The following is a 16,913-nucleotide window of genomic DNA, read 5'->3' on the forward strand; positions in this document are numbered from 1 at the left end:
GTGAGGAATGGGAACTCAGCTGGAGACGGACTCCCCCCACACCTCAGGTGTTTGGCTGCGGAAGTAAAGGCTGGGAGGAGGAGAACCATCTGCCTCCCCCTTCATCAACGAGGGAGCTGGTTGATGGCCCCTGTTAAACGCCTACCACAGAAATGAGTGTGTTGCAGGGCTCTTATGGTGCTGGGGGGCTGATCAGTCCCTCCTGCTTCTCCCCAGTCATTTAGGGGTGCCTCCAGGACGAGGAAACTGCCCCTTGACAAGTCCTTTGCCTTTTGACCTGATTTACACCGACTACCATGGACTCCAACAGATGAAGCAGCACATGGGGCTCTCCTTTAAGAAATACAGGTAAGCAAAGCCATTCCCTTCTCTTAATCACCATTTCATTAATCAGCAAGCAAAGACCAATGCTGATGACTATGAAGACTAGCCACCACGTACAAGGAATTGGACCCTCTGAATTTTGTGTGGCTTTGCCAGCTGGTGCCTTGCTGTGTCCTCCACTGCTGTGGCATGAAGCAGGCTGCTCGCTTCAGAGCCTCACGTGTTTAAGTCAAAACCTCATTAGAAGAGACTAAATTGGAAAAAAAAACCAGCCCTTTGTTTGCCTGTGTGGTGTGTGTGCTTCCAAGCACTGTGCCTGCAGAGAGGGGTAGCCACACCACAGAGGGGAGTGCGACCTTCTCTTTGCAAGTAGCAGAGCCCTGTCCCCAGCTCCTTTGGCATCAAGACAAATGTCATCATCCCCTGGTACATCACCAGCCAGGAAAATATGCGATTTAATTTAGTGCTGATAGTCCTGCTATTTATTACGTTTTCTCCCATCTCCTCCACTATCCTACACAATTTTATTAGAGAGAAAAATGACAAGTGGTGTTATTGCTTTTATTATAAGTGCATTTGCTCTCGCAGTCAGCTTGTTTTGATCTTCCCTTGCTTGATGCTCCCCTTCTCTCCTTGGTCTTGTGCTGGTAATGCCTGCCTCAGCATTCCCGGGATATTGGGAAAAGCATTAACAAGTCTTCAGGACATACATCACTGTCTCAGACGTCAAGAAGATGAAAGCCCTGCAAAGGGAAATTGCTCATTACAGGAGGGAGCACTGGATTAGCAAGGGCTGCTTGGGATGTTCCAACACCCTCTCCTCAGGGAGCAGAGAAGAGTTGAGCTGCCTGGGGCCACCAGATGTCCCTGGCAGTGGGACTTGCTCGAGCCGAGCTCCTTGAGGTGTGACCGTGGTCCTGTTTCCTCCCCCAGGTGCCGTGTCCGAGTCATCGATACCTTTGGGACTGAGCCCGCTTACAACCATGAGGAGTACGCCACGCTGCGCGGCTACCGCACCAACTGGGGCTACTGGAACCTGCAGCCCACCCAGTTCATGACTATGTTCCGTAAGCCGGGGACAGGGGCTTGGCAGGGCAGTTTCAGGGCTCACCTCCTTTAGGAGATGATGCATGGGCACTGTCATCCTCCGTGGCTCCCCTCCTGCTTCCCGTTGCCTGCAAGCAGCTCCTGAATCTCTTGGCTATCTCTTGGGCTGTAAAAATGCACTGGAGAGAGAGATTTGGCTCCTTCCACAGTGATGGGTCAGTGACTCCAGCATAGCCAGAGCCAGAGTGAAACACAGGGCACAGGCAGGAGCTTCCAGCTCCTGGGAGGCGAAAAGTGAGGTGGTTTTGGTCGCAAAGCCTGATTTTATTTCAGCTTGGGTTTTAGAGGTGAGAGGCAGCTCAGTGGTTCAGACTTGCCTGTGGTGTGGAAAGGAGTCGTCCTTGTTTGAAAGGAGCCCAGTGACCCACTGGGCATTGGATGATTCGCATGACTCAAATGTTGCTTATTCCTGGCTGGATAAAGCCCATCTGGCAGCCTTAAAAATGCCTTACTTCATAGAGAGTCGCTTGAGCGAGTTCCAAAGCCTGTATTTTATGAGCTGCTTGGATGGGGATTGATGCCATTTTTCCTCCAAGCTCCACTAAGGCTCTAGAGCTAGACTTATCTCAGCCCCCATGCTGCAGTGGGGTTGAGTCCTCCACCCTGATGAGGTTCCAGAAAACATCTGTCCAGCCGCATATCTCCTCTCCTTGGTGTCCACAGCTCACACCCCTGACAACTCCTTCATGGGCTTCGTGTCGGAGGAGCTCAACAAGACAGAGAGACAACTCATCAAGTCCAACAAAGTGAGCAGCATGGCAGTGGTGTACGGGAAGGAGGCCAGCATCTGGAAGGTGGGTGTCCTCGGCGCTGCGGGGAGCAGCCAAGTGGGCGAGGGTGGTTGTAGGCAGAGCTGCAGGGCAGCAGCAGCCGCCTCTGGCTCTGGGGTTTTGAGCACAGATCTCAGGGTGTTTGTAGAGGAGCATCCTTGTCCTGTTTGTAGAGGGGACACTGAGGCTGCTGTGGTGATGTGACGTGGCCAGTGCCTCCGAGCAAACAATGCAGAGGCTAGCAACACTGTCCCCTGCTCTTTGATCTAGGCAGCACTTCTTCCCAACAGGCTGCTTAGACTGAGGATTTTACATCAATGATTGTATGTATTAAGTGCGACGATTGCTGATGGGTGATTTCCTGTGCTATGATGGGAATGGTTTCTCTCTGCTTTCATGTACCCTGTGCAAGGGGCTGTACTGCCCTGCTCCCCTCCTGTGCCTGTAATGCCCAGAGGTGGGGGGTGGGCACTGGTGCAGGGGCTCTTGCGCCATCCTTGGTGGTGGCCAGTGCTGGTCCCTGCTGGGACCCCACACTCAGCCACGTTTGGTGCTGAGGCCACCTCTGAGCCAACAGACGTGGAGTACAACCATTTGCTCTCTTTGCCAAGCTGCTCTGCCAGTGAGCAAAAAGACCAACACCACCCCCAGCTTCCCATAACATCCCGCCTGCATCTCCTATAGCAGCCAGAGCATGTGTGTATTCCCTTGTCTTATCCAGACCTACCCAGCTGCTTTTCCTTCCAGGGCTTAAAAAAGGGAACTAATTATCACTGTGTCTTGATTTATTTCTATTTTTTTTCCCTTCTGTGCACTGCCTGGGGCTGTTCCAGTTGCAGGTACTGTACCGCACCAGCTGCTGCTGGGCTTTACCTCCACACATCTTCTCGTGAGAGAAAAAGTTTTGCTGAGTTGATTTTGCCTTATCATGGGCTCAGTCCTCCTGAGCCACCGGAATGGATGCGGGTTGATGCAGCCAAAGGCTCTATCCCTTCCCTGTCCCTATCTTTCCTGATTTAACAATTCTGTCCTTGCAGTGATGCCCTCGATGGGCCACAATCCTGCTGTGCCACACCGTCTCCTCCTGTTCTTGGGTGTTTGTAGCTTTTCCATCACTCCCTACTCCCCTCCATCCAACCATGTGGCCCTCCTAAACCGCACTGACACCCACTAGACCTCATCTTAGGGAAACTGTAACATTTTTGTCTTCTTTTTCTATCATTTCCTCACCCTTTCTTGTCCAGATGTTTCATTTGAGCTCAATTAGGTTAATTTGGGAACTAAATAGAGTTAGAACCTCAGGATGGGCATTTCCCTCCACTCTTAGTGCTGCAAACGCTTGCACCTTTTAGCCACAATTCAGGGTCAGCCCCATCTTCTGTTGAATTTCAGGCCTCTACCTTCCTCTCTAGGGCAAGGAGAAGTTCCTGGCCATCCTCAACAAGTACATGGAGATCCACGGCACGGTTTATTATGAGACACAGCGGCCACCTGAGGTCCCAGCGTTCGTGAAGAACCACGGGCTGCTGCCACAGCATGAGTTTCAGCAGCTGCTGAGGAAGGCGAAGGTGGGCGAGAGCCAACCGAAACGCACTTACAGTCCCCTGTTAACCAGCCAGCAGCGAGGAGTCCGTTGCCCTGAGAAATAAAACCTAATTAAAGGAGGAGATGGGGAGGAAAGGCCGTTATCTGCGCTCCTTGCAGGCGCTAGCAGTAGGGCTAATTAGCCAGGAGCCAAACAGAGCACATAATTTCAAAACAAGATGTGTCTGATGAGTTTCTGCTTGCAGACCGTCCATGGACAAAGCACAAATTTTCCTGATTAATTCATTTATTACTAAGTGGGGTGGGTGTTTTTTCTCCCTGCAGCTGTGATAAAAAGAGGTGGGATTCTCAGAGCAAATGTGTAGGGCACGGGGTATATCCTGGTCACCTCCAGCCGGTGGCTGAGGGAAATGCTGAATGGCAGGAAGATGCTGGGGCAGGGTTAGGTTGGATATTAGAAAAAGGTTCTTCCTCCTGAGGGTTGTGGATCACTGGAACCACTCCCCAGGGAAGCAGTCACAGCCTGATAATATTCAAAAAGCATTAGCCAATGCCCTCAGACACATGGTGTGAATGTTTGAGTTGTCCTATGCAGGGACAGGAGCTGGACTCGATGGTCCTTGTGGGTCCCTTCCAACTCAGGACATTCTGTGATTCTGTTGGTTTTCCATCCTGAACGGCTTTGGGAAACCGATATTTCTACATAGGGGCCAAATATGATGGTTGTAACTGCCATGAGGGAACTTGCAGCTCCTGAACACCCTGTTGCTTTGCCCAAGTGGGTGGTGAGCCATGGAGCAGGGGAATTTTTTAACACATTTAAGCTATGAGGTATTCAACCATATGGAGTTGCCTTAGAGGCTTGGTGTGCAGAACCAGAGCAGGAGAGAGAGTTGCTGGCAGTTTATTTGGGAGACTTTCCTGTAGAGCTTGTTCTGTTCACTCACCAGCACATGGGTTTCTCCCTTGCAGCTCTTCATTGGCTTTGGGTTCCCCTACGAGGGTCCTGCCCCACTGGAGGCGATCGCCAACGGCTGTGTTTTCCTGCAGGCGCGTTTCAACCCCCCCCACAGCTCCCTCAACCATGAGTTCTTCCGCGGGAAGCCGACGTCTAGAGAGGTGAGTCTGGCCGGAGGCGAGCAGATGGGCTGGATGGAGCCTTTACACTGGTGTTTGGGCCAGCGTGGGGAAGAGCAATTATTAAACTGAGATTTGTTTTTAGTCTTTTGTGGCGAATGCAAAAGTGTTGATCTGCAGATGGGGTCCCATCCTCACATCATCTCCACCCCGAGCACTTGGATGCAAGGGGCCCTGCTGGGGGTTTGAAGTTGCAAAGGAGAAGGTGGTGCAGGAGGTTTCTGCAGACCAGAGCCTAGCTCTTTCCCTATCACACAGATCCACACGCAGCCCCTACGCTGCTCCCAAACTGATGCTCCCCTGATCATCCTTTCGTACGCCCAGAGGGATGCCAGGATCTCTGCGGTGTCGCAGGGGTATGAAATCCCTCCCAGGCCTGCCTGCCGCTGGGAATTCAATCTAAGTGAAGCAGGAACTCTTTAAAAGTTAAAGGGTTGAGAAAATTGCCTCTTTTATTATTAATAAAGTGGATAATGCAGTGCAATGCTCACTCTCGCTGAGAAGGGCTTTGCTGGGGGGCTGTGCTGGCTCAGCCCTGCTGTAGCCCGGCTCAGCGGCACGTGTTGTGGGTTTGAGGGATGGGGCTGTCCTGCACCCCCGTGTCTGTCCCATGCACCACCCTAATTAGCTGCTGGTGTTATTAGCACCCATCCCGGGTGGGTGCTGTGGTTGTGCTTCAGCCTGGAGCCAGGGGAGCAGCTGGTGAGAGAGCTGGGAAATGCCCCAGGGTGTTTTTGTGCTGGAGAGGAAGGAGGTGATCAATGTGTTGGCAAAAAATGGGAAAGGACAGCAAGCTGGAGAATGAAATACAGAATGTGCGCTGCTCTCCTCATCCAGCTGGCAGGTTTTCAGGCCCCTCTGCAAGGTTTTGTGGTGCCCCTGAAACACCTTCTCTCCTCAGCATCCTCTGTCTTGCCTTTCCAAGAGGAGATCTAGCCTCTGGCTGCCTTGCAGCAGGGTGGGGCTGAAAAGGCAGCTCAGGACCTGAAACAAAAGAGGCAGATTCTGAAAAATTGCGTAGTGAGAGGTGGGTGGCTGTGGGGTATTGGCACACGGAGCTGCCTGTGGAATTGGGGCGATGCAGCTTCCAGCACCACTTTCTCCTGGTGCTGGACATCCCCAGCCTTCAGTGGTGATGGATTTTCTCTTTGCCTTGTTTATGAAATCGGCAAATCCAAGAGACACGGTACCTTCACAGAGATTTACTGGTTTGGTCTATTTTTGCCATTCCAGAGCCCTGAATGGTTCAAGCCAAAGTTAGATTTTACCCGTATTATAGAGAGGGAGAGAGATTCAGGGCTGTGGAGGCAATTTCAGTGTTGATGGGAATTTTAGACCACCAGCGTGATGTTGGGGAGCAGCTGGATTCAGAGGAAACCTTTTCCCAGCACATCTCTATGTGCAATGGTTTAACACCCAATGTGTCTGTGCCTGAGCCTGCTGCTCCTCTCTGCTGTTGCGGCTGTGAGCGGTAGACAGCAGCTGTTCTGAAAGGGATTGCAAAAAACAGCTCATGATGCTGTATTTTAGGTGGCCTCCCAACACCCATATGCCGAAGACTTCATTGGGAAGCCGCATGTGTGGACTGTCGACTACAATAACTCCGAGGAGTTTGAAGCTGCTATCAAAACCATCATGAGGACCCAGGTACAGCTCAGAGGAGGTGATGGGGTGATGTCCCTGCTGCTGGGTTTGCACGGATGGATAACAGCAACAACTGCTGAAGCGTGGCTCTCTCTTTTGGGCATTAATTACTCTTCCTTCCTTGCTTCCCCTTGGCAATTATCTGTACGTTCAGAGCAGAAATATTCCCCTCCTGCAGCTTCAGGTGAACCCATGCTTTCACCTTGCTGAGCATCAGAGATGTTTGCCCACAGCAGCACTGTGCTTGAGGGATCTTCTGGGAATCCTCCAGGCACAGCCGGAGCAAGGAAAGCTGAGATAAGGGAGATGAGGTTTGGGACCAGAAGGCTGAGGTTGCTGGAGGTGCGTGGCGGCGCAGGGACCTGGCATGAAACAAAGATAAACTCAGAGAGCATCTCCCTGCAAGTAACCTGAGAGCTACCATCCATTTCACTCTTCATCCCCCATTTCACTCTTCATCCTCGCCATTTGGATTGAGTAAATTGTGGGGAATAGCCCCAGGAGTTGCCTCTGTGAAGGATGAAAGGCTGTAAGGAGCAAACAGGGAGGGATGCAGCCCCCATACCCACCCAGGAAAGGAGCGCACTCGCTGTGCCTGCCCTGGAAACACTCTCTCATGAATATTTACCTCCTGCCCTGTGGCAGGAGCTTTTCAGGTTGTCCAAATTATTAAAGTCAATTTTCCTGGAGGGGAGAAAAGTGCTGATCTCCGTTTTGCTTGCAATTTACTTCACTCAGGATGAGCCATTCCCTTGTGAGGACAGCGATGCTCTGCGAAAGCAGGGTGCTGCACCAGGCTGTGGGCAGTGCGAGGTTCACAGGTCTGGGTGGGATTTTTGGAGGGACAAGGATAACAGTGGCTGGAGAGCTGTCATCCTTGCCTTTCCCCATCTCAGAGGCTGCAGAGGTGAGTGAGTGTGGCAGGATGGGGACTTTGTTCAGCTGATGTGGCCGTGCCATCTGCCCGTGTCTCACACCATAGTGTGGGTGATTGCTGCAGCTCTTCACCTCGTGCTGGTTTTCTCTGAGTTTGCAAAGATAGAACAAACCTGACTTACAGAAACAGTTGTTGTTTTGCGCATTCATTCCGGTGCCTTGATTAAAATTAAATGATAAATAATTACATCCCTGCTGCTGTGCTGCTGGGCCAGCTGTCGGTGCTTGACCCTCCACCATCTGGGCTGGAGAAATGGCCCCGAAGCGAAGGCAATGCCATGGGCAGGCAGCTGGGAGCTGCTCTCCTCTGCTTCAGGAGAGAAGGAATTTTGCTGTTTTTTCAAAAAGAAAATAGTGAAACCTAGTGTTGCCATGATATTAAAATAATTTAAATGTTATTGGAGAGTTAAAGGTGGGAGAAGGAGCTCTCCTGGCTCCTGGGCAGTGATGTTGTGCTGCAGTGTTGACTCGATGTGCACCAGGTCGCTTAGATGCATAATGATAACTTATGATTAAAAATAAAAGAAGGAAAAAGGATTTTAGGGAAGTATTTGGTGGCGTGATGGGCACCGGGCTGGAGGAGCTGGTGTGGGGACCTGCTCACTCTAGCACAGGGCACTCACCTGGTGATCCTTCTTTATCCAAAGATGAGCTTGTGTTTCCATTCTTCTCTCCATTTCCATTCTTCATGTAAGCGCAGCTCAGTGCAGTCCCATGTCTTGCCTCTCTCTCTTAACTTTTCTTCAGTTGCTAAACTGATGGAGAAAAGGAGAAGAGGAGCTGGAATGAGGGTGTCTAACATGGGCACAGCATGCAGACAGTGTTGGCAGCTGCATCACGGGGTGGCTGCTTTGTTTTCCATCCCAGCGTGACACCACATGTAGTGGGATACAGAAAGGGACAATTCTTCTGTCCACCAGCTCGCTGTGGTGGACAGTTCTTCGTGGGGATAACTCTACATGGCAAGGGTTAAGGTTAAGATTAGGGTTTGGGTCTCCTCGTTAGTGTATTCCTGTGGTGAGTTGGCCGTGTCGAGTTGTCCTGCAGAGAGCTGGCTGTGGAGACTTGTCCTAGACCCAGTCAGATAAACTCTTGTCTCCTATGGGACAATGGGGCAGCTGAAGCCACCTCTCAAACACCTTATTTTGGAGGAGTCTGGCTGTACCCGTCTCTGTGGGACCAGGGACCCCCACCTCGAGGTCCCTTCCTGTGAAGCATCCCAAGTGCTGTAATTACCCTTGGCTGCCGGGAGGTCAAAGTTCTAAATTTGCCTCAAATGTATAAAACCCACTGCTGACGTCCTGCTTCCAGTCACTCTGGAGAGAAGTTATTCCTTCCCATCAGGAAGTGTGCTGGGTTAATCCCACAACTCTCCTCTCTGGGTTTTTTAAAAGATATTGTATAAATCCTCCCAAAGCAGAGCAGGGAGTGAGTGTGAATAACTTAGAGCACTTCTTCTTTCCACCAACCCCCCCCCTTTTTGGTCTTTTAAATAGAAAGGTCTGCTTTATTAGAGATGTTGTCAAGGCAATTAAGCCTAAAAATTGACCTACCTTGCAGGTTTAAAAGCCTTATTATGGGCTTTAGCTTCAGGAATCCCTTGGTATCTTGTCTTTAAAATACTGTTTGTTACAGCAGGGACTGAAAACAAGGGTGTTAGCAGGAGGAGCGGCAGTGAGCCTGTGGCCAGACAGTTTAGTGTTGCTATTCCCAGCCAGGTACTTGAGCTTGGAGAAACTATTCTACCGACTTCTTTTTTACCCTGAAGGCAAAATGGGGTGTTTTGTTATGAGAATATCTAAAAAAATTTGTCTGTGCTTCAGAATAACCACCATCAATTTAGTTTTTGTTGGTGAAAACATTTCATTTCAACCTCAGCAGAATGAAATAATCTGTTTTTGTCTCCCATCTGCCTGCCTTTGTTTGAGAATACCCTGCCAGTTTATTGAAAGGAAAGCTTGTATCTGAAGTGATGCATTTCCCTTTGCTTCACCAACCCAAACAGATTGTTGAACCTGAAACATGCCATTTTTTTCCTTCTTGAAACATTGGAAATTGGAAACTGACCTGAAATGGATTTTCTCTTTCTTTTTTTTTTGTCTTGTATGACTGAAAAATCACTTATCCCGCAGCTTTAGTTTTGCATCTTCCAGGCAAAACAGAGTAAAATGTTTTTGGGTGCATACAATGTTGTGGGAAGCTGCGAGATGTCTCCTTTGCTCTGCTCTGCCTTTCCCCGCAGCAGCCGTGTGGTGCCAGCTGCTGGGAACCCGGGTGCCAGGGACTGGGAACCAGTGGGTGCCTGGGTACCAGGAGCCCCCCAAGGACCTTGGGAGTTGGTTTTGTGAACTTAGTAGTAATTCTGATACGGTCAGACTGACAAAGGGCTTGCCCTGCTTTAGAGCATTGTGGCTGGGGAGGATTTGATGATGCTTTAGCAATATTTCAGTGTTACTTTGCAGCTGTCCCAGCCTGCCCGTGGCTCTCGGGGCAGGTTGCTGTCAGTGTGGCTGTACAACTATCCTGATTTATATCGCAGAGTCACAGAGCTGCAGCTCCGGGTGGGATAGAGCCCTGCCCCAGCTCCAGCTGGGCTGGCAGAGCTGCCTTTTGGTGTGTTTGGAGCCGTCCGGGTCTGCTGGCAGGACTGGCTGCTGTATTTGTGCAAATAAAGGAGTTGAGATGCAGCCAGCGTACGTTCCCAACCTAGATTTGCCTCAAAGAAACTTTTTCATTCTGGAGAGGAATCTGAATTGTGACTTGGGCTTGCAGTATAGTTGTTTTTTTTCTCAAGAAAAACCCTTGTTCTCCTTTCCCTCATCCTTTTGGAGGTGGCATCCACTCCATGTCACCCTGTAACTGCTGAGGAAGGGTTTTGGCAAGCCGTGCCTCTGCCATTCATCCTTCCTTGGAGCAGTTTTGGATTTTCATGATGGCTTGCATCCCCAACCTATTTATAAGGAAAATTGAAATCGTGGAATTGCCAGACCCCGATGCCCCAGAGATCAAATCCCAGCTCAGTCGCAGGGGTCAAGAGACAAATTGCATCCCTCTGGGAGAGGCGATGCGGGGAGGCTTCCCAGTGATGGATTGTGGCCGTTAGCCAGAGGTTACAGGCTGGAGAAGGAGAGATGTTCACAGACAACATCATTTTCTTGGCCTTCAGCTTTTTCCATTGTCAAAAATAGCCCTTGCACAAGCAATTTTACAGACCCAATATTCTGGTGTAGTGAAGGGAGAAGGCTTCATTATATTAAAGTCAAACATACAGGAATATAATGGAAAATTATACATTTCAGACTATGCTTGAAAGAGTGGTGTATTAAACATCACAGCAAAAATAGCTGGTTAAAGTGTTCCCAGCCTGCTCTTACGTGCCAGCGGAGAGTTGTATTATTTTCCTACTTATTTGTCTGGCAACGTTTTCTTCTTCCTTTTCCTTTTGGGCAAGGGAGACTTATTGCTCTCCTCAGCTCTGAGATTCCTGCTGAAGATTGTAAAACCAGGGCTCTTGCAGTGGTTTCCCTGTGGGGCACCAGTAAATCCCTGTTTGGCTGTTGGGAGAGCATTGGAGCTGGGGAGCGCTGGCCCTGTGCTCCCCACCAATGCGCAGGATGGCAAAATCCATCTTCACCAGCATCCCCGTTCCCTCCTGTGGCACTGGAGAACATCCAGAGAAGAGCAGTGGAGCTGGGAAGGGGCTGGAGCCCAGGGGTTATGGGAGTGGATGAGGGACCTGGGGCTGTTTAGCCTGGAGAAGAGGAGGCTGAGGAAAGACCTCTGCAGCTCCCAGAAAGGAGGTTGTAGTGAGGTGGTTTTGGGTCTCTTTTCCCAAAGAAGGAGGGATAGGATGGGAGGAAATGGCCTCAAGTTGCACCAGGGCAGGTTCAGATTAGATACTAGAAAAAAATTCTTCATGGAAGGGGTTCTTGGGCACTGGCAGAGGCTGCCCAGGGAAGTGGTTGAGTCGCCATCCCTGGAAGGATTTAAAAGATCTGTAGACGTGGTGCTCAGAGATATAGTTTAGTAGTGGACAGGTACGGTTGGACTCAATGATCTCAAAGGTCTTTTTCAACCAGACAGTTCTATGATCCCATGCACGTCTCTGCTGGGCAGCAGGATGCGGTGATCCCCACCTTGGAACCCCCCTCGTCTTCCCTCCCAGCTCTCTGGGAAGAGCCTGGGCTTCTAGTGCAGGGAGCGGCACTAACGATGTGGTTGTCAAGAGGAGGCTAAGCCTGTCAGATTTTAATTAAACAATTATCCTCCTGAAATTGTCATTTTCTATCAGTCTGGGCCACGTGAGCCGAATCCTAATGAGACCAGGAGAGGGGGAGCGGGGGAATGAGAACCTTTCAGGGAGCCCCCAGGACAGCGAAGAGGAGTGGGGCTGAAGGAGCAGGGGCTGCAGCAGACTCTGGCCTCAGCCTCCTGATGCCCTTAGACCCACCAGGGGACCCGGGAGCCGTGGGCAGGTGGGATTGCACCCAGAGCATCTCCTCCAGGATGCAGGGAGTTTTCACCTCCACCTTGCTGAGGATGTGCTGCATCCTAGCTGGTACCACAGTGGTGTTTTGGGAGAAAAAGATTGGTTTACAGAATTACATTTGCACTGTGCCTGGTGCAATGGGGTCCTGGGAAAAGCTCCCCAGCATTGTGGACGTGAAAGCAGTGGTAAAATGAGACTGAATGCTGGTGGTGCTGAGTTGAGGGGTGGGTTTTCTGCCTCAAGTGGGTACCAGGCAGCATCCAGCACCCAGCCTGCCGCGAGCTTTGTGTGACTGAGATGGGCGGTTTTGCTTTGTGGAGGACTCTGCCTGGTTAACTGAGTGCCCATCAGCAATTCAGAGGCAGGATCAGTCCTGTCATGGTGTCAGCCCTGATTAGTGTGCACATCTGTAATTAGACAGAGCAGCTGTGATTTCCAGCCCTGCTGAGATCTCAGGTGGGATATTTATGGCAGGGAGATGCTTAGAGGGATCTTCTCGGCAGACTGAGCCTTTGAGCTTGGGTTTGACAGGTACTTCAAAGGGAGAGAGCGATTTTGGAGGTGCAGAGCTCAGAAAATAGAAGAACCAGTATTTTGCAGATGAATTATCTTTGGGATGTTTTTGCTTATAATCCTTCTTTTGCATGAAGCTTTTCAAAGATGCGTGGGGCAAGGGGGATCCCAGGACGAGCCTCTTCCGAGCACCAGCATCCTGCAGCTCATGTAACACCTCTCTGGAAAAATAAGAGAGTGTGGAAATATCTTTTCCCAGGGCAAAAAGGTCCTTTAAAAATAATTTATTCCCAAGGGATTCTCCCTGCTTGCCCTGGACCCTGTGCCAAGCCAGGGATGTGCTCGATTGGAGGATGCTGCTGTGCTGTGGCGTAGAGGAGGGGGGTTTCCCATGTCAGGACCCAAAGGTGGCTCCTGGGACAAGGAGATGCGAAGTTAGGAAGTGAGCACAGGCAAAAGTCTTCCAAAGACTGGCAACATTTTGTAACCCGTGCTAAAAATACACCCGTGGTTTAAGCTCTGCTGGCTCTCTATAAATAGCAGATATCAGTGTGGCAGTGCAGTGGCAGCGCCGGCATCAAGGTAGGCATCAACGCTCACCCATCCTGGTGTGCTGCTGCCTTCCTGCCCATCGCAGCCGTGCCGGCAGCAGTGGGGAGGGAGCACCGACCCTCAGAGGCTGGGAGAGACACTGGTTTCCACCCCATCACAGCCATCCACACCGGGCACCAAGCTGATCCCAACCTTGGGCTTTTCCCTGGCTGGTTTGGTGGATTGTGGTGCCAGGGCAGCGAAGCCCAGACCATGCTCTTCCTCTCTGAAAAGGCAGAGCCAAGCAGAGGAACAGAGGATGCTAGACCAAACCCAGGACTCCACTGGGATGCTCTTGCTTCTGGATCAGCCTGGCGTCTTTACCAGTCCTAATTCCTTCCCTGTATTTTAAAATTACTCCTCCTCCTCGCCTGCAGCTGTAGTGTGTCTTGGGCTTAAACAGTTCATACCTTAGTTGGAAGTGACCTATTGCATGAAAACTGATATTATTTTATAACTTTCCAAAAATGAAGAAAAGCGAGACTAAAATGGAACAGCATTACTTCGTTTTCACCGATACGTGGGTGGGACCCAAATTAATCCTTCACCCGCTTTCTGTAGCCCGTTATAGCTTGTGAAGTGTTTTCAGTGCTAGTTTTCAATGTTGCTTGCTTTGGTGGACAGACCCGAGCTGTGGGTTTCAGTGTGCCGGGAGAGCCATTGCCTGGGATGCTGCTGTCCACTGGGCCCAGGGGAGGGCAAGGCTGTCCCCACTTGCTGCTTCTGCTCTGCTCTTCCCTCTTCCCAGGTGGACCCTTACCTGCCTTATGAGTACACCTGCGAGGGGATGCTGGAGCGTATCCACGCCTACATTCAGCACCAGGTTGGGGACCATTCCTGTCCTCCTTGGGGAACCATTCCTGTCCTCCCTGGGAGAACACCCCTATTCTCCTGGCTGAGCTTTCCTCTTCTACCTGGAGGACCAACCCTATTCTCCCATGCGTCCGTTCGCATTCCTCTGGGACAGCAACTGCTGAGCCAATGCAGCTTCCCAGCAACAGACCCTGAGTCCCAGCCCTGTGCAGCCAGTGGTTCAGTTGCAGAAACCACCAGGAGCTGGGGGAGGTTTGTCATGAACCAATGATCCTGGGGGGTTAGTGGGGTCGGCTGGGGGAGCTGGAGCAGGGTTAAGGCCTTTCTGCTGCAGAGAATAAGGCAGCACTGGGAGAAAAGCAGGGGTGTGTGCAGGTGACCTCAATTTGAGGAGCAAACTCAGCCACCAAACAGTCCTCCTGTCCCACCAGCAGCCTCTCTTCCCCATCCCCAACATCTTCCCCTGTCCTTCTGAGCGCTAACTCATTATCTTCTCTTCCACTAGGATTTCTGCACCACATCGTCTCCTCCTCTGCCTCCCAAGGCTAAGAGTCCTGCTATGCAAAGCCTTCCAAGCCCGCTGGCCCTGTCGCCCAATGCCACTCACCTAGTGTGGTCCCCCAGCGCCAGCCGGGACCCCCAGGCCTGGCCCCCAGTGGACTCACTGCAGGTGTGGGTGTCGGATACCCGACACGCTTGCACTGAGACGTGCCGACAGCACGGGCTGGTCTGCGAGCCTACCTTTTTCAAGTTCCTCAACAAGAAGGAGGTGTTCCTACAGTGAGTTGTGACTTTCTCAGCGCGTTGGTGTTCGGGGCCATCAGCCAGATGACGTTCCCTTTGCTCCCTCCGTCTCCAGCACCCATTTTCCTCGTGTCCTCTCTCCTGAAATCCTGTTGAGGTGTCTTCATGTCCCAGGCGATGTAGGCAGGGTGCTGCCTGCAAAGCAGCCCGTGGCTTGCACGTGTTAGCCTCGGCCAGCTTCACGCTTCAAAAGGCAGCGATAGCCTTTCCAGGCACGTTTCCGCCTCTCTGTTCCTCTCCACCTCCCCCGTGCTCTCTTCCTTCCTCTCTTATTTTTATATCTTTCTCTATAAAACTGCATTTTGAGCACACAGCAGTGAAGTTTTAATAGAGTATAAATCTGCCACTGGGCTCCGTGCTGCTCTGTGGGCAATTAAAATGCGAGCATTACCATTGCTGTCATGCTGGTCAGGCAGGCGCTGTGAGTCCCACTGACATTTTTATATGATAAATTAGAGCTGGGGCTTTACATTTCACTCTCTCCGCTCCAGACCTTAAAACGAGCTGGCTCAGGGACTCGGCTGAGAGAGGCTGGTGGGAGGGTGATGCTGGCGAGGCACACCTGGGCACAGGTGGGAGGAGAGGGATGCTGGGATGGGCACCAAGCTTTTCTGCTGCTCCATGGGGCATTTACTGGAACAGGCTGCCCAGGGGGGTGGTTGAGTCACCATCCCTGGTGGTATTTAAAAGGCACGTAAATAAGGTACTTGGGGACATGACTTAGTAGACAGGTACGGTTGGAGTTGATGATCTCTAAGGTCTTTTCCAGCCTAATGATTCTATGCTTCTATGATTTGCTGATGCCCACCCTGGTTTTGGTGGCTCATCCCTGCTAGCAGAGGACACGTGAGCATCCGTTGAACTCATATACCCCTCCATGCGAGATTAGCTGCTGTGGGAGGAGACTATGGGTATCCTACAGGCCTGTTGGTCAGCAGGGGGATATAAAATATTTGAGTGGGTTTTTTAACATGATTTCCTGAACCATACATGGCCCATGCAAGGGCTGGGGTGGTCTCTGGGCTGCAGGGTTGAACTGTAAGGGTCACACCTTCCTGCATGGTTGGACTCGATGATCCGGTGGGTCTTTTCCAACCTGGTGATTCTATGATTCTGTGGTGTGTTGGGCTGATGATAAGCAATCATGTCTAGCGAAGGTGTGCCAAACACAATGCTTATGATCTGGCCTGACATTTAGTGAAGGAACCTCCCCAGGAAGGACAGAACAATGCTAAAAACCCTTGGCAGCCTCTTCACCTGAACCAACCCACCTTTGTCTTTGTTCCCAGGCTCAGCATCACCTGTGACAGCACGGAATATGAGATGAACCATCTTTATCCAGCGGTGGCTGAGAACGTCCATGAGTGCTACCTCCAGAAGGAGCCGCTGCTCTTCAGCTGTGCAGGCTACAACACCAAGTACCGGCGCCTCTGCCCCTGCCGCGACTACCGCAAAGGACAGGTGGCTCTGTGCAGGGACTGCTTGTGACTTGGTGTGTCCCCTCCCAATGTTAGCGACACACAACGTGTGACAAGTGGCTTTTTCTCAAAGCTTCTGCAATAGCCGAGGGAGGTGGGACAGGTCCCTGCCAGCGGGTGAGCCGGCGATGCCAGACTCTGGGGGTTGTTTCGTCTGCCAGTCAACCGTGAATGACCATGTCCTGACCTTTGGTTTCATTTTCTTCTCGAGGAGCGTCGTCCGACTGCATCCAAACCCACCTGGACCTGGTGGTGCTGGGACAGGGTAGTGGGGAGAAGGGGGCCAGGGACACCCTTTCCCTCCTCTGGCAATGGGACAAGCCACCAGCAGACTGCAATTTCAGGGTTTTCATCCTCTTCAAGCATCCTAGGTTGTTTTATTTATTGATTTATTTTTTTTTTATCCCTCCCCCTGACAAGTGGTAAATTAAAGGGGAATCAACACCTTGCCCTTATGTGGGAGTTATTGGGCAGAGCTGTGTTGGGGAGTGCAGGGGGGGGCTGCTGGCACCTTCCTGGGCTGTAGAGCTGGGAGAGGACGGAGCCCCAAGGACAGTGAATGCATTGGATATACAACACAGGGTCTGTATCCACTGTCCCCCCAGGACGACCTTAGCAGGCAGGATGGAGCCGGGGGTGGCTCCCAGGAAGGATGCTGGTCCTTGGGGCAGCACTTTTGGCAGGGCAGAGGTGCCCAAAGCTGCTCTCTGCCCCTCTGGGCTGCGCACGGAGCTGTATGGAGGGACCGAGGCACCACAGGAG

At 51.4% G+C, this 16,913-nt stretch overlaps 1 protein-coding gene across 2 annotated transcripts in view; it reads left to right on the top strand.

The window, feature by feature from the left end:
* Positions 1–16,683, top strand: part of MGAT5B (alpha-1,6-mannosylglycoprotein 6-beta-N-acetylglucosaminyltransferase B) — a 69,806-nt gene extending 53,123 nt beyond the window's left edge. The window contains exons 9-17 of one of the 2 annotated variants that reach the window (XM_069872294.1): positions 217–348; positions 1,258–1,391; positions 2,095–2,225; positions 3,614–3,769; positions 4,719–4,865; positions 6,414–6,530; positions 13,805–13,879; positions 14,375–14,649; positions 15,963–16,683. In XM_069872294.1, the coding sequence (XP_069728395.1) occupies positions 217–348; positions 1,258–1,391; positions 2,095–2,225; positions 3,614–3,769; positions 4,719–4,865; positions 6,414–6,530; positions 13,805–13,879; positions 14,375–14,649; positions 15,963–16,161 (1,366 nt within the window). In that variant the 3' untranslated portion in view covers positions 16,162–16,683. Of the gene's footprint in view, positions 1–216; positions 349–1,257; positions 1,392–2,094; positions 2,232–3,613; positions 3,770–4,718; positions 4,866–6,413; positions 6,531–13,804; positions 13,880–14,374; positions 14,650–15,962 lie in introns of both variants that reach the window. The other variant, XM_069872292.1, reaches the window with a different exon arrangement.
* The last annotated feature ends 230 nt before the right edge of the window (positions 16,684–16,913 follow it).

The sequence above is a fragment of the Phaenicophaeus curvirostris genome, chromosome 19 (assembly GCF_032191515.1).
Source record: "Phaenicophaeus curvirostris isolate KB17595 chromosome 19, BPBGC_Pcur_1.0, whole genome shotgun sequence".
In the NCBI taxonomy this organism is placed as follows: domain Eukaryota; kingdom Metazoa; phylum Chordata; class Aves; order Cuculiformes; family Cuculidae; genus Phaenicophaeus; species Phaenicophaeus curvirostris.